At 37.2% G+C, this 25,270-nt stretch overlaps 2 protein-coding genes across 3 annotated transcripts in view; one reads left to right on the top strand and one right to left on the bottom strand.

Annotated features, from left to right (window-relative positions):
* parp8 (poly (ADP-ribose) polymerase family, member 8) overlaps positions 1 to 20,089 on the top strand; it is a 34,533-nt gene extending 14,444 nt beyond the window's left edge. Inside the window, exons 5-26 of one of the 2 annotated variants that reach the window (XM_081365302.1) lie at positions 120 to 190; positions 300 to 368; positions 3,057 to 3,151; positions 5,144 to 5,204; positions 5,311 to 5,401; positions 7,786 to 7,852; positions 7,934 to 8,062; positions 8,634 to 9,222; positions 9,593 to 9,646; positions 9,999 to 10,094; positions 10,714 to 10,806; positions 10,894 to 11,019; positions 11,122 to 11,187; positions 11,836 to 11,903; positions 12,167 to 12,215; positions 12,541 to 12,653; positions 13,815 to 13,887; positions 16,805 to 16,874; positions 17,028 to 17,101; positions 17,235 to 17,304; positions 17,401 to 17,485; positions 17,690 to 20,089. In XM_081365302.1, coding sequence (XP_081221428.1) covers positions 120 to 190; positions 300 to 368; positions 3,057 to 3,151; positions 5,144 to 5,204; positions 5,311 to 5,401; positions 7,786 to 7,852; positions 7,934 to 8,062; positions 8,634 to 9,222; positions 9,593 to 9,646; positions 9,999 to 10,094; positions 10,714 to 10,806; positions 10,894 to 11,019; positions 11,122 to 11,187; positions 11,836 to 11,903; positions 12,167 to 12,215; positions 12,541 to 12,653; positions 13,815 to 13,887; positions 16,805 to 16,874; positions 17,028 to 17,101; positions 17,235 to 17,304; positions 17,401 to 17,485; positions 17,690 to 17,792 — 2,312 coding nt within the window. In that variant the 3' untranslated portion in view covers positions 17,793 to 20,089. Of the gene's footprint in view, positions 1 to 119; positions 191 to 299; positions 369 to 3,056; positions 3,152 to 5,143; positions 5,205 to 5,310; positions 5,402 to 7,785; positions 7,853 to 7,933; positions 8,063 to 8,633; positions 9,223 to 9,592; positions 9,647 to 9,998; positions 10,095 to 10,713; positions 10,807 to 10,893; positions 11,020 to 11,121; positions 11,230 to 11,835; positions 11,904 to 12,166; positions 12,216 to 12,540; positions 12,654 to 13,814; positions 13,888 to 16,804; positions 16,875 to 17,027; positions 17,102 to 17,234; positions 17,305 to 17,400; positions 17,486 to 17,689 lie in introns of both variants that reach the window. The other variant, XM_081365301.1, reaches the window with a different exon arrangement.
* A 561-nt stretch (positions 20,090 to 20,650) lies between these two features.
* On the bottom strand, positions 20,651 to 24,964 carry LOC308690675 (uncharacterized protein). Its single transcript, XM_081365303.1, has 4 exons — positions 24,687 to 24,964; positions 23,375 to 24,394; positions 23,044 to 23,261; positions 20,651 to 22,910 (listed from the first exon to the last, which is right to left on the bottom strand). The coding sequence occupies exons 1-4, from the start codon at positions 24,702 to 24,704 to the stop codon at positions 22,841 to 22,843; spliced, it is 1,326 nt and encodes a 441-aa protein (XP_081221429.1). The 5' UTR covers positions 24,705 to 24,964; the 3' UTR covers positions 20,651 to 22,840.
* Between the last annotated feature and the right edge of the window lie 306 nt (positions 24,965 to 25,270).

The raw sequence follows: 25,270 nt of genomic DNA, 5'->3' as shown, positions 1-25,270 counted from the left end.
CACAGAAATGACGCCATTAATGGTCTTTTTCATAAAAACTGAAGATTGTTTATTGTTCCATCTGACATTCTTAGTTCACAATATCATGTCATACTCACACATCTGTGCATTTACTTTAGAAATACGCATAAATAATGATGGCACCAGCTGTCTGTCTATTAAATCAAAACTTCAAGCTGAAAAAAACTCGGTAAGACTGTATTTTTTTTACCTTTATTATAAAATATGTTTTAATTTCAAATGTCAGGAACAACAATGAATCGCTTGTATTGTGACTTATGCTTTTGAAATCTCTCCAGTGCCATTATGCTATAGAGGAGGATTCAGAGGGTGACAATGATTCTGAGGAGTTCTACTATGTTGGACAGGTAAGTTCAGCTGAGTCACTACATTTTATGTACATAACATTTCTATCTGTGTATTATGTGTGGTCTTATCCACTAACCACCCACAATTCAGCTTTGCCATCTCAGAATTACTTTAATTTAAAGAATAAATTACTTTATTATTATTATTATTTATTTTATTTCCAAATATATTTATTGAACATTTTCCAACTTTAGCAGAATGCACAACAAAAATGGGGCCATTTATCCTAGGCCACTTAAAGGGTAAAAAAGGTAATCAAGGTAAATAAATGCATTTAAATATAAGGTAATCAAGTAAAAATGTTATAAAAACATGATATCTATAACTGCAGTACTTTACATTTCCAAAACCATTATGTACTCACTTAAGGCACATGAATGGAAAATCCCTTCCACAGAATAGTTGACAATTCAGTCTCTAGATTATTGATATAGGGCTTCCACACACTATAAAACTGGTTTGGCTGACCATTACCTAGATAAGTTAAATATTCCAGCAGAATTAGTTTCATCAAAATCTTGTGCCAACCCGATATAGTCGGAGTCTTGTCACAGTAATATGGTTTTCCTAGCTGCAAAAGTAAGAAGATTATACAATGTTTTTTTCTTTTGATAAAATCAAAGCTGTATCAGACTCACCAAGGATCAAAAATAAAGGATCCATTACCAACTCCTTATCAAAGATATTGAATTATTCAATATAATTATTAATTATATTGAATTAAGTTTCAGTTTCATTTCAGAAACTGTCTTGGCCCAATATATTTGTAACTGACTGCATGACCAAAGACAGCGAGAGAGAGTACCAATCTGTGTTTTGCACTTAAGGCATAGAGGTGAAAGGGTATTGTTAAATGCATATGGACAGGTTTGAACTTTATAGCCTTGGCACGATTACATACCGAAATATATTTAGCATATTTCCAAATATTTCAGAATGATTGTTCAAGATCTGACCACGTATAAGAGTTATCAAGAGCAACCCAATTACAAACATATCTTTGATGTGCAGACCATTGGTATAGCTTAATATTAGGCAAATCCAGTCCTCCCATCGACCCTGGTAGTTGTAGTTTGTAGTTGAATTTCAGCCTTGGTTTGCTCTTGCTTGAGATAAAGGAACTGAGCCAGTTACATGTTTATAAAATATTAAAATAGAGAAGTTATTTTAAATTGTAATAATATTTCACAATTTTTGTTGCCATCAAAAGGCAAAATTTCAGAGTAAGTTTTTAAGTTTCAGATAAACAAGTTCCTGTTTCCCATGTGAACCTCAACTTCACGTGGTCACTGCAACTAAACTTCCTAAGGTCTTACAGCTTTAAAACGAGCTTCAAACCTGCAGCACCTGGGGCTTAAGACTTTTCATTTCATGGTAAATTTGCTTAAAGTAGTTTGCAGCTCATATAAAAAACTTTTTGACTCTCTTTAACTGTTAATGATTAGTCCCTCACTCTTCTGAGAATGTTTCCATCATGAGAATGAATGTTACTTTGCACACACACTTGTGCTTAAATTAATCATGTGACCAATGACCATCCACTGGAGCAAATCCATAAAGCTGGAGTCAGTGAGTGAGTGAGCTTTGTGCCCTGTGAGGACCAGTCCAGAGGTGATGAAGATTCATGCACTATTGCCTGTGTCGGGCAGTGAATGCTCGCTGGCTCTTGCTCACTGTAATGTGGCAATTTTGCAATCCTTTGCTGTTCTGATGATCTCAAAGCCTTCGGGAGACTCTTCCATGCCACATGCTGGCATATTCTCTCTGAACTTCAGAACAGCCGGTGAATTTACTTGATCTCTGTTGTGCAGAATATCTAAAAAGACTAAATGTCATTAATCATTTATATCCACCAAACTAAAGCATGATCAATGTACATAATATTGGCCATATTTCTTTCATTTTTATGTAAAGACTCATATGTTTCAGGCTTAATAATGGCAGGTTTCCCTACAGAATTTACATTTGTCTTCCATTGGTTGGACAAACAGATAGTCCTGCCCCCAATCTCACACACCATTGGTTGAGTTAGTGTTACTGTGATGGGCAAGTCGATGCTCAAACAAGCAGATCAATACTTTTTAGATATTCAAAGAAAACATAAAAAATATTCCACTTTTAAGATACTTAGTAGTTAAGGGCAGTTATTCTAAACCTGTCATTCATATATTGCCTGTTCAGAATCACATTCCTGTTAATCCTGTTAACTTTGTGCAGCATATCCACCAACTAGGTTTGAATAAATATTATGATTACCCTTGGATCTCTTGAGATATAGGGTCTTTTAATCAGTTCAGTGATGCATTAGAAAAAGGATGATGGAAAATAAAACTAATCAGAGATAAAAATCAAATAGTCTAAAGTCATTTTCTTTCACAAGAAATCCAGACAGTTGATTTAGGACACAGTCTAAAGAGACTGATCTTATAATAGAGTAAGCTAAGTGTATGATGTGTATTGATTGCTAAGAGAGTGCAGAGCCACAGTCATCAACAGTGATTGATGTCTAGAAGCTTGTTTGAAGTGTTCTGGATCTTATACTGATTAAAAACTCACTCGCCTCAAGGTAGAAACAATCATGAGTGGAGAAGTGCTGTTTGTACATTTTTGAATAAATACTCAGGTGCTGCTGTCTGTAACCCTGGGCTCTGTGTATCACCCTTTGACCTGTGTGTTTATGTGGGCAGGTAAATTATGATGGAGAGCTTCACAAACACCCCCAGCTGGAGGCTGATTTGGCAGCCGTGAGGGACTTATATGGCCATCATGCAGTATCTCTCAGGTAACTGGCCATTCATTTTTTTTTCTTGATGTTGATGTGAGAACTTAAAACTTTTGCAAATTAGAAACTTGAGGGTAATAAAAAAAAAATCAATGTGAAGTAGCATTATGTCAGTAAATGTGCAAACATGTCATCAGCTCAGAAAAAAGTATTGGAATTGTGACTTCCTTCCTGAACTCTCCTCCACCACCAGTGAAGTGTTTTATGGGAAACAACACCTTGAGCAATCGTTCTTTAGTTTTCTGGCACAGTTAACCCACTCAAGGACGTCCTCTGCCTGAGCCAGGTCCCATAACCCTCAGGTGGCCATTTCTCCAATCTGTCATTTGGGAAATGCTCTGTGATAAACTGAAGGACGGTCTGTGAGAGTCTGAGTGGATTCTGTTTGATTACAGGGCTGTAATGATGTAATTATTGCTGTGGTGTTTATCCTGACGTAGAGGCTTGCGTTTACCTAATCTGCTCTGCAATCAGCAAATTTATAGCAAGATGTAACACATTTGAAACTGGTGCTGTTAAGAATGCTGTGGACAACAGCAAAACATGCACATGCTCGTGTTTGTGCTTAATATCTCGGATGAAAAAATAACTCATGACAGATTGCCAACACGAACGTGATCCACCCCGCAAAATCTGCCAATCTGAATGGTGTTTCATGCGGCGACAGCTATTAAAAGCTTCGTCCTTGAAAGTTTATCTTGTCAAGCTGCTTTTGATAACAGCAGACCGTCAAATGAAAGAACAACATAAAAGACTCTATTCATAGCAGCAGAAGTGCGCGTTTTATATCCTGTCTAGTGTGTGATCCTTGGGATGCATTTGCCCTGAGTCATGGACAGAAAACCATTTTGAGTATTTATTCAGTGTTCTGCTTGAAAAATGACCTGGGCCGTTTTTGCCGCAGCAATGAGTGGGTTCAGTGAGGCCCCTTTTAATAATTCCAGGACACATCCCACTAAATGCTTTTGCCTATTCGTTGAAGTAGAATTAATTGAAAATGCAAAACTGCTTTAATGGTCATTGTATAACGTGTTTGGTAAAACACTTCTTAAATGACTCCTTAATGTTCCTCTGAATTTTTTTTACCTTAGTAATTGTGTAATTTTGTGTGTTTACATGTGTCGGAGCATGAGTGTGTGTTTATATGCTGTATGCAAGCTGTTGCATAGACAGATCAAAGAGGATTATTCTTTTCTCAAACCTCTTGCTTTTGAGGCACAGCGGCTGCATTTGGGAGTGAGGTGTAACCATGGTAACAGTTAGCCCAGAGCAACGCTACAAACTCATCACAATGCTTTTATGAGAAATAAATGCTTTGAGAGAAGTGGAGCAGCAGAGCTGGAGCATCAAGCTGCATCCCTTCAACATCAAGTGTACCTGCGTACTCATTTAAGAAATAATTTCACCTGGTTTTATATTTTATTCTGCAATCTTTCTTAATAAATTTTGTAATAATTTTTCTAATATTAAATAAAAATTTAATGAACGATAACAACATGCTTTTCTCCCAAGAAAACAGTTATTTTTAATCAAATGTAATTACTTGCTCTTCATCTGAGATGACTTTCCTTTTTCCACTTTGTCACAGGGTATTGGATGATGACCAGTAGCCAAATTGCTTAGAAATTGTGTTCGAAAATTTGCATTCAACCTCCTTGATAAAAAAGAGTCATGTCTTTATTTGTCCCAACCTATTTAAAACAGTGTGCAAATGACAGTTTGTGTAAATTTTTCCAGTAAAATGTTTTGTAAGCCGTCTGTATAAACAAAGAGAACTGCTTCATCATGTCTAAATTTGTTGTGAATTCCCTTCAAATCCCTAAAAGCTTTGTCAACAACATATTTGGCTGAGTGATATATTCTTGTAATTTTCTAGTCTTAATGAATATGTACTATAAAAGCTGCTGTAAACAAAGATTATAATCTTACTATCAGAAATGATTTTGTCCAAGATGAAATTAGGAATTATATTTTTTCCCCTTCAAAATATAGGGAATATGGTGCAATTGATGATGTGGACATCGACCTACACATTGATGTCACTTTCCTCGATGTAAGTGTTCAGTGTCTGACGATGACCATATAGTTTTTATTTATATATTTATTTTTGTGTGTGTCTGTTGTACTATGTGAAACTGAAATGCAGCATTTGTTCATAGGAGGAGATTGCACTTGCCTGGGATGTGATCCGGAGTGAACCTGTTATTGTGCGGCTTCACTGCTCCCTCACACAATATCTGAATGGACCAGGTTAGAACACACACACACACACACACCGAGTTGGGCAGAGTTGGACGCTTCAATGCTTTTTATACTGTGCAAACTTCACATTCTATTTCCAAATCCTAACCCTACCCCTGAACCTAACCCTTACCAAAAACAAAACAAAAACATAATTTAGTTTGATAATGTATGGAAATACTGGAACACACACACACACACACACACACACACACACACACACACACACACACACACATATACACAAAATAGCAACCAAACTTTGTTATAAAGTTATCTTATAAACATCTACTGCTTTGATTCCCAACCAGGGGTACTTAGATTTAGATTTAACATAGTTAAACTTATAAAAGTCATGTTTTATAAAATAAAAAATGCTGTTAAAATTAGAATGAGTAAAATGAGTTAATCTTGAGGTTTTTTATTAATAGGATAGCACATTCAGTTACTTTACTTAGTAAAGAAGAAAATGTTTGTACTTTTTCAATTTGTGTGAATTACATTATATTTGCACATATATGTAGAAAGACACCAAATAGAGGTAGATTTTTGGCAACAGTGATTAGACTTTGACATTTCAAAACTTTCTTCTATTCGGATATTCCTTATTCTATAAAGAAAATAAAGGGGTACTTGAGCCTTACAGATAGGGCTGGGAGGGTAAAGAAATGGTGAGAAACACTTAATTGAATTTACCCTAACCATAAATGCAGTTAACAACTTGATGCAAATCATTGTGCTGTTAACAACATTAGACAAGTTTGTTTGTTTGACTTTGTTGTCTGTTCAGATTTCCTGGACAGAAATTAATCTTTGACACTTGCATAAAAAAAATAAATCTTAAGGCCCTTTCACACCGGATGCGTAACGAAAAAGCGAATAGTTCGTGTGCGAATAGTTCGCGTCAAAACCCATCACATGAGCCACGTAAACACGGTCTCTATCTCTATCTTTGACGATTAGCTTTCTATCCCAAATGTAGTTTAGCCTTCTAGCCAACACAGCACAGGACTATACAACAACTAAAACTATCACACAACATACTCACAGTCGTGATAACCGAGTTGGTTGGCAATGCTACGCCACACAATCATTGTCCTTGTAGTATATGATTGGCTGAAGTCTTTTCTGTCGCCGCAAAAGGAAAAAAAAAAATCGACATCGAAACGAAAAAAAAAAGTCGTTTTTTCGCCGCAGCACATTCGCGTTCGGTGTGAAAGCACTCATTACACAAACAGCTGATCAAAAAATAAAATCATCGCGCGAATTATTCGTGCGTAAAAATCGCGTCCAGTGTGAAAGGGCCTTTATGAAGGGAGGGCCTCAAAACAGGAGTGGAGGGGATGGGTTTGGTCTGAATTGCCTTTTTTTCCATAAAGTGTGAAAACAGCTCTGGCAACGTACTTTGTTTCTGGCCGGTGATCTTATTTGCTTTGTAAATTACTTGTATTACTTCATTTTTCTGTCTCATTACTAAATTGCCATATCACGAAACAATGTTATATGTTAAAATACTTTCGATCATCGAACCAAACAATGGTTAGGACCCTCCTATCGTTACTAAAATGTCTGAGTAGACTTAAAACGCTGTCTTGTTTTCTTATGTATATGGTCCACATTTTCCTGGAATAAGAATTTGGAACTTGCTCTACCTTTACACCTTTTATAATAACTTGTTCATATAAAATGCTAGCTGTACCTGTCCTATTTTGATTCCCACAGCATAATTCCTTTGTCTTCTCAATGTTCAATTGTAGATGACTGTGATCAAACCATTGTAAAAGACTTTTAATATACTCAAAATTAGTTAAACACGTGTTGAATTTGTGTCCGTTTGGCAAGAAAACCAAGTCATCAGCTTATTTGATTGAAGTGAGATCATCCTTGTTGCATTGAAGTTCATTTATATAAACAAAGAAAAGCAGAGGTGATAATACACATCCCTGTGGTAAGCCTGAATTTAAGACTATACAATCAGATGAGATTCCGTTAACACAGACTTGTTTGGCACACTTACCTTGTTAGATTGGGTTTTTGTTGTTTCTTTTGCATAAATACTATGAATTGTTCTTTTTGGTGAGAGTGCCCTTACGTCTCTGTTGATTGTAGAGTTGTTTAAAATTGCTTGACTCAAGAACATGGCTACTTCAGTTCAGATTGCAAGAGAAAGAGAAAAAAGTTACTTGGACATGGCTGTAATGCCTGCTCTTGTTCTCCTGCCAAGATATTACTCATCATAAGTGGCTCATTTCAGAGTGACCTTCTGTTCCAGTGTTTTTAAAAACCTCTCAAATACTTTGATGGCTAAATCAAACGTCTGTAGCAAACGGTTACATTATGTGGTACTTTGTTTTGCAATACTATTTGATTTGAACTTCATGTCCCTTTTCCAGTTCCCACTGTTGATGTGTTTCAAGTTTCTTCAAAAGACAGATTTGGACTTGGACATCAGTTGAAAAAGTAAGAAAATACTAGATTTTTTTTTTATGTAATATCGGGTTTTCTTGGTCCGTTTAACGTGAGTGTGCTTTCTCTTGGCAGAATAATGCAAACCTTTGTCACACAGCAGTGGAAGTGTCAGAGCAAAGATAAACTCATCAACCCACACGGCAAAAAGCAAACAGAGAAGAAGGTGAAGTCTCCCCTGCACATTTTTTCAACGCTACGCAGGTAAGAAAAAAAAGTCACTCAGCTACACCGATACTGGACAATCCTGAGATTATTATCCCTCTTTGAAGCGCTTTTAAACCCAGAACTGTAGGAACAATTAATTCACACAAATGTTTCATTGAACTGGAAAGACTCCAAGGTGGCAAGCAGGTTTGAACTGGACTATAATGTTGAGAAAATAGATTTTGAGAATGTGGCAATGGATTCGCAAATATTGCTTGTCATAAAGAGGATATCTTACCTGAATGCCTTACTACCTGTGTATTTTTTATGAATAATAAAATGAAAATCAAGATGATGCAGAAAACTGAAAAGCAATTTGTCAGCATTGCCTAATTCTTTGTATCTCATTAACTGAGGCATGACCTACTATAGTTCATTAGCAGAAGAAATGCGCATTCCCTTTGCGAACTACAGTATGCAGACCTCAACATGAAAAATAAAACTGTTGTGAATCAGCCAATAAAGCATTCTGAAATGTGCAGGATTTGCACAAGCATAATTGCACAACATCTTTTTTGTTCCATAATTCCTGTAGTGTGATTAATGTGCTGTGCTTGTGCAAACTCAGATCCCCCAGCTACCCTCCTCCTGGCTGTGTGAAGAGCAAAAAGAAGCTCAAACCCGAGCAGGATGGCGTGTCAAAATCCCACCGTCTGTTACGGCGAACATGCTCCAGCACAGTGAAGCCAGAAATGGACGGCTGTGTCGGCAAGTCGCACAAGCTTTTGGGTCACTCCCTTTCCAGTGACCCGCGGATGGAGCAACATCAGCCCCTCAAGCAGCCCCACCGGCTCCTGCCAAGGCCCTGCTCGACCGCTGTGAAACCAGAGGACTGCCCGCCACTGCGGCCTCATAAACTGTCGCCGCGGTCGAGCGTGGCCGAGCCTCGCTGCGAACATGCTGCTGGCAGTAGCGATGGCGGTGCTTTAAAGCCTCACCGGCTCCTGGGCCGCTCCTGCTCGGGCAGTGTGCGGACTGAAGAGCTGGACGGCCTGAAGCACCACCACCGTCTGCTCAGCAGGTCCTACTCCAGCAGCACCAAGATGGGCGACAAGAAAAGCGACATCTTTAAAGAGCCTGTCACCGAGAGCAGACGCCTCTCCCTTACCTCAGGGCTAATCGGCATCCTGGCCCCATCACTATCTTCCACACCTCAGGTAATGATGCTTGGGATTGCATCTTATGAACATACTTCCTTGAGGTAACATATTTAGGATTTGCCTAATTTGATTGCCTGTTCGGTTCGGCTTTGGTCAGAGATACGAGAGTATATAACAGAATATATATATACAGCAAAAATAAGAGTGAACACAAATTCACAGTGAATTGCTCCAACCAGGCAGAGATGAGTGAATTTTACAGGCCAAGGAGAGAGATCTATAAAAAAAAAATCTTGCAGAGAGATAAATTTAATATTTGAGACATTTTGTCCCACAATGGAATGTTTGACTTGAGACGGTGAAAACAACTTTGTGTGTTTAGCTAACAAAATTTTGAGAGACTCTTTTTCTGTGTCTTCTTGAGTAGCCAAACAACGGAGCCAAATCCATTCCAGTCAGAGACAGAGGCTTCCTTGTTCAGGTAAAAATAAATTTCTTCACTTCCCCCTCTGCCTTATTTCATTAATCAAACAGTATTTTACAGTCTAACAGTCTTTTACTTGCAAATATATGCAACATCCTCTTTCTGAAGCAACCTGAGCTTGAGGGCATGTGGTTGGTTGAGGTAGTTGACATTTTTTAGTCATTAGTATTCTTGTGAACAAGACTGAATCAAATGTTCCAAACATGATGAAAATATTTTAATTTTGGATGAACTGTCCTGCTTGTTTGGGTAGAGCTCTTGTGGTAGCCACTAATGCTGTCATACTGTTATAGAGGAGGCAAATGCACTGAATGGTTGCTACATGTGTTTACTTGACTTACAATTGCAGACTATGGAGTATGCAGAACAGCGTATCCCTGTACTGAATGAGTTCTGTGTGGTCTGCGATGAACCTCATGTGTTCCAAAATGGACCAATGCTCAGAGTAAGTCTGTTTGCTCTACAAGCAATCTTGGATTGGTTAATGGTGTGAATGAATCATTTAAGGCACCTGCGATTTCTCTTATATTTATACCCGAGTATTTAAAAGTATACACTTCCTTTCAGAAATTTGGGGTTGGTAAGATTTTCCAATGTTTTCCAAAGTTTTCCAAGACAGGCTAAAAACAGTTTTATTATAATATTTTATTTGAAATGGAAATCTTTTGTAACATAATAAATGTCTTCGCTGTCACTTTTGATCAATTTAATGCATCCTTGCAGAGTTAAAGTCTTAATTCTTTCAAAAAAAGCCAACTTGAACTTGAACACAGCCTGTGTTCTTTTCTATATTTCATATTAGACAGCCTCTGTTTATGTTTAAAATAGAAAGAGATTATTTTAGCTTGAAAAGATTTAGAAATGATCCTCATACCATATTATGCCTTCATGTCACAATCAAAGATGTTTTTCTTTTCTTTTTTTTTCATATTTTTGTGCCATATTATTTTGCGGATAGTTGTCAAACTAAAAGTGAGCCAATTTATGTTACATGTGATTATATTAATCCAGGATTGATACTATAATTTACTGTTCTAATGAGCTTGTTTACATGTGTCCTGCAGCCCACAGTGTGTGAGAGAGAGTTGTGTGTATTCGCCTTCCAAACTCTAGGGGTCATGAATGAGGCTGCTGATGAGATTGCCACTGGTGCTCAGGTAAACAATCAAACACAAAATTCATGCAGTCATTCTGTACAGAACCTTCTAACCAAATGGCTTAACAATCTCTGTTTGTGGCAACAGGTTGTAGACCTACTGGTCTCCATGTGCCGATCTGCACTGGAGTCTCCGAGAAAAGTTGTCATTTTTGAGCCATATCCCTCTGTGGTGGATCCCAATGACTCACAAGCACTTGCCTTCAACCCTAGGGTACTTAAAACACTTAGAGCGTTTAGCTTTTACCCCGTCTTTTTTGTGTAATGCTGCTACTCATGAAGGAATATTACATTGAGTGTTTGGGTTCTTCTTTAGAAAAAGGACTATGACCGAGTGATGAGAGCACTTGACAGTATCACCTCTATCAGAGAAATGACCCAGGTATCGACCAGACATTTACAACAGGAGAATGTTTGTTCTAAGGTTGTTACATTGTTTTTAAGTCTGTCAATCAATTAAAATCTAACTATTTTAATGACATAAAATATATAATATATAGAATGTTATGTATGCTATGTTATAAATAATGAATGTATTTTTATAATAATTTAATATACTCATTTGTTACCACTTTATTTTACAGTGTCCTTGTTTCACATTACATGTAGTTGCTATAGCAATAACTATAAATTATGCATGATTATTACATGCAACTAACCCTAAACCAAACCCTAGCCCTAAAGTAATTACTGTACATGTAGTTAATTAATATTACTCAGTACTTAAATGTATAATTACAAAACCTTAAAATAAAGTGTAGCCACACTACACTACCCTTTTTTTTATATACTATAACATTTTATAAATGTATACTGTATATAAAAGTATTTATATACTTTTTATGGTAACAGTAAAAACAAATGTTCTGCAAAATATTATATTTAACAGATTGAATTGATAGCCCTAGTTGTTCAAATCACAATCCCTGTATCTTTTATAGCATAAGTCTTCAGAGTAATCAGCCGGTGCTTTGATTCCTAATGGAGGAGCATTTAGACATTTTAATTGTTGCTGTTTTTTTCTGCACAGGCTCCATATCTGGAGATAAAGAGACAAATGGACAAGCACGATCCTTTGGCTCACCCTCTACTGCAGTGGTATGACTGAATGACACTTCAATCATTATCTACTCCGCTCCTGCATTTTAATGATGTGTAAATGTGACAGTCAGCTCTCATAATAGCTCTAATTACATAGTCATGGAGAGTGTGTGCATCCATCTTTGTTGTACCTTGGACAGTCAGTATGATCATGTGACATACAATCACGCATATACAGTATTTAAATGCATCTACAGTCCTGCAGCGGAGGGTTTCAAACCTAATGGAGTATCTGGTTGATAAATCCATTTTTTTTACAGGGTGATATCCAGTAACAGATCACACATAGTGAAGCTTCCTGTTACTAGAGTAAGTCTTGTATCTATCTTAAGCATTTGTTATGATTTCCATAAATGTTTCTGCAAATGCCACAAGAATGTGAAAATGTCTCTGATCTAGGTTAAGATCATCTGAGTTAGACGCATAATGATTAATCTTTCATTGAATTGCTGGCATTACCTCCCTAAGAGAGAACCATGACTCTTTTAGAAGCCATCTTTCAGTTCTTCTGTATTTTTGAAGAGAGTTTTAAATTCACAGGCACTGTGAAACTTTTCAAAGTTTTAAGCAGAGAAAATGATTTAGGCTTAGCGTCTCAAGTATATGCTCTTATATCTTGTTTCTACCACAACAGCAACTGAAGTTCATGCACACACCCCATCAGTTCCTCCTGCTCAGCAGTCCGCCAGCCAAAGAATCCAACTTTAGAACTGCCAAAGGCCTCTTTGGGAGTACCTTTGCTTTTCAGTAAGTTCCATTTTAAACACCTAAGAAACTGAGCTTTTTGTATCCTTAAATCAAATTTGACCCACAGCATTACTAATTCATAAATTCGTGATTGGGGTACAACAGGGCATAAGTAAAATATTTTTTAGCTGTTCCCAAAGTATATTATAATATCTGTCTTGCTGGAGCTCTTGGCAGTTTTGTGTGCAATGTGAATCAGGCAGTCTGAATGGTCTGTGGGTGTGCTGAACAAATGTTGTAGCCACAAGCCAGGTTTGCACTGTAAGACCTACTGTATCAGAAAAGACATTTTCTCACTTTATATTCTTCATGGCTTTGTGATTGTCCTCTAATATTAAATATACTAAATCTGCAGTGCATTTCACTGTCGCAATAAGAGGAAGTCGGTTCCAGCTGTCGTAACCAGTTCAGTTGCGATTCAGCTGTGCAGCAAACTATATGTAAGGAATAATTGACGACGGGACATTGAATTATTCTAAAATAATGCACACCCGAGGTGGTAATGCGGCCACGACGAGAAAGGAGTTATGCGTTATTTATTTTCGAATAATTCAGTGAACCGGAGTCAGTTATTCGGCGTTACCACAGTGCGGTTACCACACCTCAAGACATTGTTCAGATGTTGTATTTCAAGACATTTGTCAGGTTTTCATCCTTAAAACGCTCGTGTGTAGGACTAATTTCTTACTCATCTCATCCCACGCCTTCCAAAACGAAATTTTAGAGCTAGTAATGGAGGCTTGAGCCATTGATAGCAGAGAGAGAATTAAGCGTGTGTGAATTACCTGAGTCTGTACGTCTCTCAACAGTGTTCGGCACCAGCGTCTCTACTAATAGCGAAACTGTAAGTTTATCTGCTTCAAGAACAGGACATGTACATGTACAAGGACATGTAAATACATCAGCCTTGCTTTTCCCTGAAAATGATTGCACACCTGGCTTAGAACGTTCGTCAACCAATAAGATTCAAGCATATAACAGCCCCATAGATTGTTTGAGTCATAGAATAGGTTTCAAATCTGTCTTTTGCACAAATTTAATTAAAACCACAACTGTACAGGTGTGAAGTTTCTTGCTGACTTGAGAACAGTAGTTGTTAATTTTTCAGTTTAAAAAAAGACAAACTGACTGGCTCTCTATCTCTCTTTCTATCACTTTCAGTGGATCACACATAGAAAACTGGCACTCCATTTTGAGGAATGGTTTGGTTGTGGCATCAAACACAAGGCTTCAGGTACTTATTTCTAATTGTGATACAGATACAGTTTTTAATGTAATAAAACTGGGATGAAGTTTGGACGAAGCCAGTGGTTTTATTGTGGAAATATGATGTGATAGTATATTTATGCATAATGCATTATGTAAACATCTTAAAGTGATAGTTCACCCAAAAATAAACTTCTGTCATTAATTACTCACCTTCATGTCGTTCCAAGGACTTTCGTTCATCTTCGGAACACAAATGATGATCTTTTTAATGAAGGGTCTGTGAAAGCGTTATATAAATGCAGTCCAATTTACCCAAAAATGAAACCCTCACTTACCCTCAAATTGTTCCAAACCTGTACGGGTTTCTTTCTTCTGTTGAACACAAAAAGAGATATTTTAAGGTAACCAGACAGTTGACGGTAGCCATTGACTTCCATAGTAATTTTTTTTCCTACTATGGATTTCCATGGCTACCGTCAACTGTCTGGTTACCTTAAAATATCTATTTTTGTGTCCAACAGAAGAAAGAAACCCGTACAGGTTTGGAACAACTTGAGGTTGAGTAAATATGACAAAACTATCCCTTTAATAGTTGAAATTTTAGTAGTTTAATAATTTAATAGTGAATTTTCTGAACACTGTTAGAGGTTTATTTATTATTAGAAGAAAAAACGATCTGCAATGTCAGTTGTGTACGACGATGTTTTTCAAAACTGGTTCTGGGGAGCCACTGCTCTGCACATTTTGTATGAAAATGTATTTTCATATTTCATTTTCAATTCCTTATTGAACACCTGATTTAGATCATCAGCTCACTAGGTGTGAGTTCCATGAACTGAACCAAGGGTATGTCTCAATCAGCTCCCTAGTTCAGTTATCAGGGTACTGATCAGGGTGTCAGCCATTTTAAGAGATTTCTCTGTCGCAAAATCCTTCCAGTGCACTGAAACGCTGCTCCCTAAAAAGTCCTGCAATGCACTGTAAAAACCAGCGAGCATTGATGCTCACTATGCTCCCTTAACAGAAGTTCTAAAGCACAGAACATAAATCACAAGCCGACCCTAGTGAAAAAAACCTATACCAAAATACATTTATTTCATACGAAGTATACTACAAATCCATTAACATATTTATTGACATATCATTTTAGACTTACTGATATAAATATTATGATTAAACTTTATTTGGAGTTCTTCTTTATTGCACAATGCACATTTCTTAATATCAAGTCTAAAAGGTGTTTAATATCACTATTAGTAAGGACAGTATGAACTCTTTTAAATGTAAGATATTTAGGGCCCTATGATCATACACCCGGCACAATGCAGCGCCAGCCACGACGCAAGTGTTTTTTTTGCTAGTTTCAGCCTGAAGCAGTTATCATTTTCACGTCCTGCGCCACATTGTTTAAATAGCAAATGCATTTGCGCCCATCTGTTCACCCATGGGCGTGATGGTCTGAAAACGAGGTGTGTTCAGGCGCATTGTTGGCGCGTTGCTATTTTATGGCAACTGTAATAGACTGTGCCATTGACCAACTGAAACCTGGTCTAAAGTCAATGGCGCAATATACTAGCTGTTAGCTAACTCTGGTGCAATTACTCTTAATTGTGCATTGTCCCTGTAAAAATAAACAATAAAGTAAAGTAAGTTATTTTTTTTTGTTATTTAAAGAGCGCATTAGTAATATGCGCCTATAGGCGGATGCACAACGCATGTGCATTACACACACAGGGATGCGCAGCAGCACACAAACATGCCAAATATTAAAATGTATTACAATGTAAAAGATTATTATAGTGTACATAAAGATATGGTGGAATCCGGCTTGTCCCGTAGATGGTCGGCTTGTGTGCTTTAGCCTTGTGCACGAGCAGATCCATTTCCTCTCCGAAGAAGCGTTCAGTCTTTCTGCTTGCAAATTCCGCCATGTAATTAGCTAATCCGCCATGGCGCATGCGCAGCTGACTTTTAAAGGGAGCGGGAGATGAGACTCTGATTGGTTTATTGCATGTTATGCCCAAAACACACCCATTACTCATTAAGAGAATAGGGACAACCCTTTTAAACCATAGCAAAAGGGGATTCGGACACGCCCTAAGTGCACTTGCGTCGTGCACTTTAGACCATGCGCTTAGATTGTTAAAATAGGGCCCTTAAAGTGTACCGAAAGTATATTTTGCAATAGTTCCATTTTAGCACAATCACATATACTTAAGTATATCTTTAGTTGGACCTCAGCACTATTTCTGGATAACTAAAGTGCATTATGTACAAAATTAGTTGTTACAGTTTAGCAGACTTTAAGTATATCAATTTAGTATACCAACAGTACAATTGCAGGGTATTTATATTAAGTACATAAATATGTAAATGTATCTGTAATATACTTAGCATAAAATAAATGTATTTCAAATACATTTTAGTATATTTATTTTCCACTAGGGAACTCAATGACACGCAATAGATATTTTTTAAAATACAAACCATTATTTAATTTTTTGTCTGCATAAACATGCATCGTTAGACAGAGAACATAATCTTGCTTTCACACATACAGTATGTAACAAGCTTTAAATAACATTAAAAAGTTCTGCTGTTGTTCAAAAATACCAGTTGTGATGTTGTGCAATGAAAACATTGTCATGTCGCTGGAAATAGAGTCATCGGTGTCCCAAATGTGTTGTGAGCCAGCGTCCTTTACTGTCCTTATCAGTGCCCGAATTAATGTACATGATATACTTGTTCACGACCTTTGAATTTAGGGTGCTGATTGAGACAGTAAGTGTGACAGAAAAGAAAGACATACAAAATGTGCAGAGCGGTGTGTGGTGTGGTGTATAGAAACCGTATGAAGTTTCTGGTTAGTTAAGCAGACACACTTCACCTTTTGAGAAAAAGTAAAACATGGTTTGCATACTAAATCATTGTTTTATTTGCAGCTCCATGGCGCTATCTATGGGAGTGGAATCTATCTCAGTCCATTATCAAGCATATCCTTTGGCTACTCAGGTCTTAAAATCTTCTTCCAAGATGTTTGATACTGATGTGTCCTGTACTTGACTATATGCACAATAAAACAAAAAAAGTATTATACATATATTTTTAAAAACTTGTTACATGTGAATATGCTGTTTTTATTCATACTGTGGCTTTTCCACATAGGGATGAATAAAAAACAGCAGAAAGTTGCTTCAAAAGATGAAACTGCTGCCAACAAGACCAATATTAATTTGCAGGTATTGAATGTATTTCGTTTTTTTAAGCACCTGACACAAAATCATAAGTTGAATGACTTTCTTCTTCAAGACCTTTATCAAACATACTTGGTATCTGAAACCTGTTGGTCCACAACATTTCTTTTGCTTTCAGTCACAGAAGAAAGGCCAGAACCCCCAGTTTCTGCAGAGCCGCAACCTGAAATGCATAGCCTTATGTGAAGGTTCATGTTTGACCTTACTGCCTTTACACAGATTTACATCTTCATCTGTAATCTTTAAAAAAACAAAAAGGTAATATTCTCTCTTTTATATAACAGCTATTACATCTCCTGACCTGCACAAGCATGGTGACATCTGGGTAGTTCCAAATACAGATCATGTCTGCACACGTTTTTTCTTTGTGTAAGTACATTTAAATCTATCTCAGCATATATATATATATATATATATCTGTGTTGCTAAATGTGTATCTGTAAAAACGTTGAGTCTGTATCTCCCAAACTGACAATCAGAACATAGAAAGCAGCACATCTGATGAGTTTGTTATTAGCTGAAGAACTGAACTGAAATTGAACCGAAACTCTCCTTTTTCTCTGTGTCAACTAGTTATGAGGACGGACAGGTAGGTGACACAAGTATAAACACACAGGACCCTGGTATTCATAGGGAGATCCTGCGAGTCATCGGCAATCAAACGGCTACTGGATGAAAGATTTTGAACACAATACCGCTGCCTTGACCTCTTTCCCAAAGCTGGACATTTGAGCGTAGGAGGCCAATTCCATGTATTTTTTGGTAACCACAGAACACACAGACATACAACAAAAAGGATATTCACAATCTTCAAAATACACTATTTATACTGTTCCCCTGGGATACATGCATATTTACACTGGCTATTCAAACTATTAGCATTTTGCTAAGTTTATAAATACAAGGTACATTTTGAAAGAGCATGGTATGTCTCTCAGTTCAACTGATGGACTACTTATTTTTTGTAAAGATACAAAAAATGAAAGCACTTTGAAGAAGTACAGTATTTTGAGACTTTCTTGGAGAAAATACAATATTCCTGTGTGGATATGCACCATCTGACCTTGTTTACTAAGAGCTGTACTTGTTAAAGTACATTAATTTGTGTATACAAAAGGTGTCTACTGTATATGCACTTTATTTTTCTTAATGTATGATAGTTTCAAACTTCCATATAATCTTAAATGCCTTTCAAAGACAGATGTATTTATTGTTTGACTGTGCTGAACACGAGCGAGCAACTCCTGATTTTGACTGCATTTACAGCTGACGAAGAGCTTTGACAAATGTAGTGTAAAACAAAATCCCTGTGCTACAGCTTATATGTCATGCTACTTAAAAGTAGCTGTCAGTTTACAATTTCTAAAGGCCTCAGTTTAGAATTTGCCCAGATTTACCGAACCTGCCACTTCATTAACTTGATCATTTTAAATATACAGTATTGCTGTAACATTTGGTGAGTGACTATACCAACTATATAAAAAAGATTAAAACGTAAAAAAATGAAACACTTTATATATTCGGCAGCAACAACTAAACATAAAATGCATGCTGCTTTCCTGACGTTTTCAAACAACTTGTTTTCCTTGGTATGGTTACAGACTTTTTTGATAATGGACAAAATCGACACCCAATTGTAAATTGTCTTTTCAATATAAATCTTTTTTGTAAGGTGATTTTAAGGCAGAATACGTGTTTGCTGCTTGTTGTTTTTACATTGTAATGTATTAACAGAAGGTTCAAATGTGTGAGTGTTCTGTTCAAGTTTTGCAATTATTTATAGTGATGTTTAGACACCTGTGTGGTTGTTAACTTTACTTTCAGTCGTTTAAATCATTTTTGAGAACGATCACCCAACATAGAAATTAGAACCTGTGCATAAAGGTAACACATTTGATTAAAATTCATTAAATTGTTTAAAAAATATTATTTGAGGAAATGCAACTTTTACATAGTCGAGATGTAGCACCACAACACTTCTCACTTATGGGCAGAATTATGGGTTTTATTAAAAAATGGGCACGTCAAATATGTAGTATTGATCATTTTGTGTGCAGAAAAGTCTTTTGTATTTTTCCATGGGACTCTGAAATACTGGTAAATCCACATGATATTCACTTGCAATATATTCCATTGTAGATTCAATTGATTGCTCAATATTACATTTAATCTAAAGTGAAAGTTTACATAATCATTGTCACGCATTGTCAAGTTTGTCATTACTAAAAAAGGGATGTAAATCAGATTTATTACAATGAGTATTCCATCAAATCCACAATCTGATCAGCTATAAAAAAATATCTCTTTAAAGGATTAAAATAGGGGTTAGTTCTTACATGCATGTACACATAACTATATCATAATTGTTTCAACTTTTTTTTGTTACTTTACCTTCATTGTTATGGACTGTTCGTTATAGTTCTGTTTGTATAGTTTTGTACATTTTCTGCACAAATTGGTAAAAAAAGAGAGATCATGCTATTAGCATTTGGTGCCTTATAGATAGATAAGGATTTAATGGCAAAATTGACAATACTGTCATATGTGAAAATACTGTATATATTGTAAATAATGCCACAGCAACACAGGAGGCCAAATATTTTCTGTAGTACGTTTTTACTTTTTCCTTATTTTGCGAACAGATCGAGCTTTTTGGCTTTTTACAAGTTATGGAAATAGTAGCTTATGTATCTGTTTATGTTCATTAAATTCAAATTTGCCTATAATTTACACATTTTTGTCTTTTTTTCCTTATAACTGAAATCAGATGTTCATACACAGAAGTGTGCCACCTAGCCCCACTTACCTTTGATCAGTTTCCAAACGCAATGCAGATGTTCATTTTTTACTACCATAAAGTGCCTGAAAGAACCGGTGCATGACAATAATTTAGCATAAAGTTGTGGAACAGAGAGGAATTTTATTTCAAGTGTCTGTCCTCTGAAGCACAAAATAAAAATTATTCCAAGTGTTCCTATGGTTGTTTCTCTCACAAAATCATATATGTTACTAATTAAGCCATATCTCTGCAAATCAGTGTTAGGAAAGGTCAATCATTGACTTGAACTGGCTGAAAGCCAGGACATTTGGCACAGGAAAGTCAGTTAGACTTTACTTTGATGTTCACCTTTAAACATTCTGTTGATTAAGTAACATTGCACCTACATTCAACTAACTCTCAGAGTATTAGTAGACTGTTATGGGTAGTAGAATAAGGAGTTAGGGTTGGTAGAATAAGTTGACATGCACTTGCAAAGTGAAATCTGCAATTTTAACCAGTGTAACGGGCCATTGCGTTGCCTGTCAATGACGTCACATCAGCGTTACCCTCGATTTACTTCCGTAGAATCCATGGAAACACCAAAGACGCTCTAATGTGTTTTATTAGACAGGCGAGCAACTGTTTGGATGCTTTTATCAACAGAAAACGAATTGTTTGTTATATAGTTCAAAACAGTTCGTCTTAATTGTTTGAATCTCATTTTCTTGATTTATGTGCCTCAGTGTAAAGTGTTCCACTGAAGGGCAAGTTGTAGAGAGAACCCAAGTGCAGTTTATTTACGAACATAACAAGATCAAACATAAAACAAAGGCATGGCATGCTTGCCATGTGTCGTTGGCAAGTTTTGTTTCACTGTAACCACAGTTGGTAAGTGTCACGTCAATGTTCATGTTTTTGAGGGCATGGCATGGACTCAAAAACATGAAACATTGACATGACACTTACCAACTGTGGTTACAGTGAATCAAAACTTGCCAAAGACTCATGGCAAACATGAGGGCTTAAATACACACAAGACCAATGACAAGACAAGGGACACCTGTGAACAATGAACCAATGACAACATGACACATCGGACAAGGGAACACATGGCAGGATCACATGACTTGAACAGGGGATCACATGACAGACATGAAACGAACATGAAACATAACCAAATCGTGACACTCCTGTTTAGTGTTCAACAGAAGAAAGAAACTTGTACAGGTTTAAGGCCACATTTACACATAGCCGAGTATTTAGAGAAACAAATATCCCCCCCCTCCGTTTTCAATAATAACATCGTGCACACAACATCATTTTCAAAAAAGGTGTCACTTAGGCCGTGTGTCCACCAAAGTGTTTTTAGCCAGCTGAAAACGCTAGATGCTCTGCTGAAACCGCCTAGCTGTGGGTGCTTGAGAGCGTTTTTTTTTTTTTTCAGTTGAGACGCTTCGTTGCTATGATACAGAATATCCGCAGCACAGTTTACTTGTACGCAGATAATTTGTTTCATACTAAAAATGTATTTTTCATCCATTTTGTTCGGTTAGCTCTGCTGGTTGATGTCATTGTACAGAAAGAATTTGTGACAGTTGGTCGGTGTGGTATTTGTCCCGCCCCTCCTCCACTGTGATTGGTCGGTTGGGTAAAAAGTGACAGTGATGAGCGCAGCATTTTACCCAAAGTTGAACATTCTTCAACTCTCTGCGCTTCAGCGTGAAAAAAACGTTCAGCGCCTCGCTACGCTCATGGCGTTTTAAAAACGCGGCGCTCCCATTGAAAACAATTCAATGCCCAACAAAAACACGCCAGCTATGTGAAAAAACGCTTTGGTGGACACACGGCCTTACATCAACCCCCATAAATACATCGTCGAGCACCATCATAACTATGCCAAACCTATGGGCGGCAGTGTAGGGAGAAGGATAAAGCCATGCAAGCCAATCTGAATCCTCATAACCGACAACAATGAATAACACGAGCGACTTCCTAGGGCGTTCACATGACGTTAAGCATTTTCTGGCGCATAATGTGACGTTTGAGAACCTAAAACCCCGTTTCTCCCAGTTGACACAGCAACACATAACCGGCGTTCTCAGAAATCTCCACTTTGGCCGGAGTTTTTCGAAATAATCGTTTTCTGAGATAAAAACGGGGTTTTCGTGTAAATGAGAGGCCAAACCACAGGGAAATATCTGCGTCTTCCCTTCGTGTAAACGGGGCCTCAGAGACAATGCTATCCTGTCAAGTGGCTAACAGCAAAATAAGAGCTTTATTTGTAATGCAGCATTTTCTCTATCATACAATATTTTTTTCCTTTTAGCAACACAATTCATCCAGTTTTCATCTATGATATTCTAATATCGATCTAGCTAGCTTACTGCAATGTAGTAGAGTAATAACATAACTTACTCAGATGTATTTTCGTATGATTGTTTTGACCAAGTAAAACAGTGCTGCCTTACCCCCCAGTTTTAATTTGTCAAATTCAGCACTTGCGGCTATTTCATTTCATCACGCGTGTGTCTCTCATTAGCATTTGCTTCATCAACTGATTGCTTTCCACACTCTTTCACGGCATCATCAAACTGCACCTTTGTTATTGTTTTGATTAAGTGACCTCTAGCAGCAAAACTTACATACTGTGCCTTTAAAATCTAATTTCTGTAGATGTGATCCTTTATTGTATTGACTATAAGGTTTACAGTTAAAGCAGAATGTGACTGCTTCTCCTACTCTTTAATCCCATAAAGCAGCATGAGAGAAACAATGTTACAAACTAAAACATGGCAATTTATACAGTACATCCTAAACTGTGTTAAACATATAAAGTGGCTGTATAATAAAAAAATAAAAATAAAATAAAAAAAAGCCTGTAATTGGCTGGTCATCATGAGACTGCAATATAACCTTACTTTTTTATTAGTGTTTTTATTGATTACAAAGTTAAGATCTTAAAATCAGTAAATTCCTTTTGCTTTCAGTTCATCTTGTACTCGTTTCAGGTAGTCTGGATCTGGGTAACCATAACTACAAAGACAAAAGCATAGTTACAACACTTATGGCTATAATTTAAGATTAAACAATGCTGATAATTAATAGGGCTTGTCTGAGATGAGGTAACCACCAGAAAATGTTGAGAACACCCAAACGGTTTACTTACTGCGTTGGCCCTCCATCACGAGACGTCTTATGGTGAATGTCATTCCAGGTCACCACATCGTTCTTTCCAGTGGTAGATGAACATCCAATGGTGAAAGTGAGTCGCTGGTCAAACGCCCTCTGCAGAAGCTTCAGTACGTTGTTCCCCTCTGTTGAGTCAGGGAGGTAAGCTATGCGGGACGCACCCATGTACGCCATGCCTGGGTTTGGGTGTTCATTCTGCAGAGTATGAGGTAATCAAAAGACTCTGACTCCGACGTGTAACTGATTGTTGTCATATTGAACTGCTCAAAGCAGAAGAATGTCTTACACTTCATTGCATTCATACTCACCCCCTGACGTCCACTTGGTATATAGTAGGCAATTACGATCGTTCCATATTTTCTGTATCCAGGTAAAGAAGAGCTGTCCCTTGAGACAGTCATGGTTCCTCCTTTTGGTTGCGTCCCTGTAAGATCGCCGTATATCTCTCCACATATCGGACAGGCTGGTTTCAACTGGAAAGCCCTAGCCAAACAGTCTTTACAAAATTTGTGCTTGCATTTACTTAAAACTGTGTAATCAGGTGTCTTGATTGAATCCAAACAAATTGGACATGTCTCATCTTTGGCTGGGTCTGTTGATTTCTCTTGTTTCACAGGTTGCTTGTTAGGTATGTCATCGTCTTTTGCTTTTCTTGGGGTTTGGTGCTGTGGATACATTCTTCCCATTCTATGCTGTGCACTCCCATTCAAAAATGTGTCTAATCTTTCAAGGATGATGAAGCTGCCGGTCAGTTCCAGACCCTTTTGATCTGTATTGATTAAGAGCTCTGGAAACTCTGCACTGCAAAGTGCAGTAATATTTGGACTGTAAGCGTATGTCCTAGTTTGCAGCCCGGTTGCAGTCTTTTGATATAATGTTATAAACTGTTCTCGTGCGAATTGAGCTTGTATGTTCTTACCAGTCTTGGACGTAAAAGTCACATGACTTTTGTTCTGATTTATGGAAACTGCATTCCTATTTTCTATTATGTGAAGTTCCTTAGATTTCTTTTCTTGAATGTAACGCATTACAACTTCATCAACCTGAACTGGCTGAACTACTAAAGAGTAACTTTGAGCTTGTCCCAGACCTGCTGCAGTGTGGTCCCTCGGACGCATCTCCTCTTGTTTTAGATTACTACTTCCATCATATGTTGATCGTGTAGTTATACACTTTCTATGGATATCTTCAATATCTTGGAATGACCCGATGGCAACTGTATATGCACCTTCACGTTTAAGTGTCACTGTCTTGCCATGAAGAATGCTTGAAACTGAATTTGTCGGAATGGCGGCTGGATCAATCTTAAGTCTCACTTCAGTAAATATCTGCAATGAATTTGAAAGTAATAATCATAGTTGACTTATAAACAGGGTGCAGACTATCAAATGTAAGATTTTTTAACACCTTAAATTTATCAAACTGGGTCAAAAGACTACTAAACAAGCTTTAAGAACCTCATAACAGCCTACACCTATATGCGCAGAGTCAAAGTATGAACGTTTTTTTTGTTGTTGTTTGTTTGTTTTTACCTGAAACTTACTGCCCTGAAATTAAGGCCATAAATAATAAAGAAAAATACAGTTAAATGGGTTTTTGCATGACTGTTAACAAACTTACCTTTAGCGGGCTCGCCATATCTTTTTATCTGCCGATGGCGTCTTTCAGTTGTCAGGGAAATCAACCGCATCCAGTATGCAAAAAGCGAGCCTCGATATCGTAACCGTCAAGAAACGTGTTTCAAGAAAAAAGTATAGGCTACCTTCTTTTCAAAAGACAAGCACAATATAAAGAGTGTTACTTTTGGCCCAATATCACAGTGTCACTCAGAACAATGTTATCACTTTTTGAACGTAAACACTGCGCTTTAGTTTCAGTTTTGAGGCAGGAACTCATGCGCAGTAATAGGCTCAGCAGGGTATGTTCAGGGTTGCCAGATCCCAGAAAAATGTCCAGCATAATGCCAACTCAAAACTATTTAGGGGTTTTCAAAGTCAAAGACAGTGGGCCAACTCAAAGCTACAGTATGATACCTAACGAGTCAATAAACTTAGTCTGATTGGCACGCACTGTATAAAAGGTCCTACATCATGTAATTTTCACAACTCACAACTTGTTTTATGGAGTTTTTGTCAAATGTGAGGTTTTTTTTTCTGTAATTTTGTCAGCTGAACTTTGTGAACTTTGTCAGTTAAACAACACAA

Source organism: Scardinius erythrophthalmus (genome assembly GCF_964197995.2).
Source record: "Scardinius erythrophthalmus genome assembly, chromosome: 5".
Classification (NCBI taxonomy): domain Eukaryota; kingdom Metazoa; phylum Chordata; class Actinopteri; order Cypriniformes; family Leuciscidae; genus Scardinius; species Scardinius erythrophthalmus.
This window is presented reverse-complemented; position numbering and strand designations above follow the sequence as displayed.

What these genes read in the sequence shown, in the direction of transcription:
- LOC308690675 (XM_081365303.1), bottom strand. An exon ending in TACCAAGTGGACGTCAGGGG is followed by an intron (nt 23,262 to 23,374) that starts GTGAGTATGAAT and finishes CATACTCTGCAG; the next exon opens with AATGAACACCCAAACCCAGG. An exon ending in CGTGATGGAGGGCCAACGCA is followed by an intron (nt 22,911 to 23,043) that starts GTAAGTAAACCG and finishes TTGTCTTTGTAG; the next exon opens with TTATGGTTACCCAGATCCAG.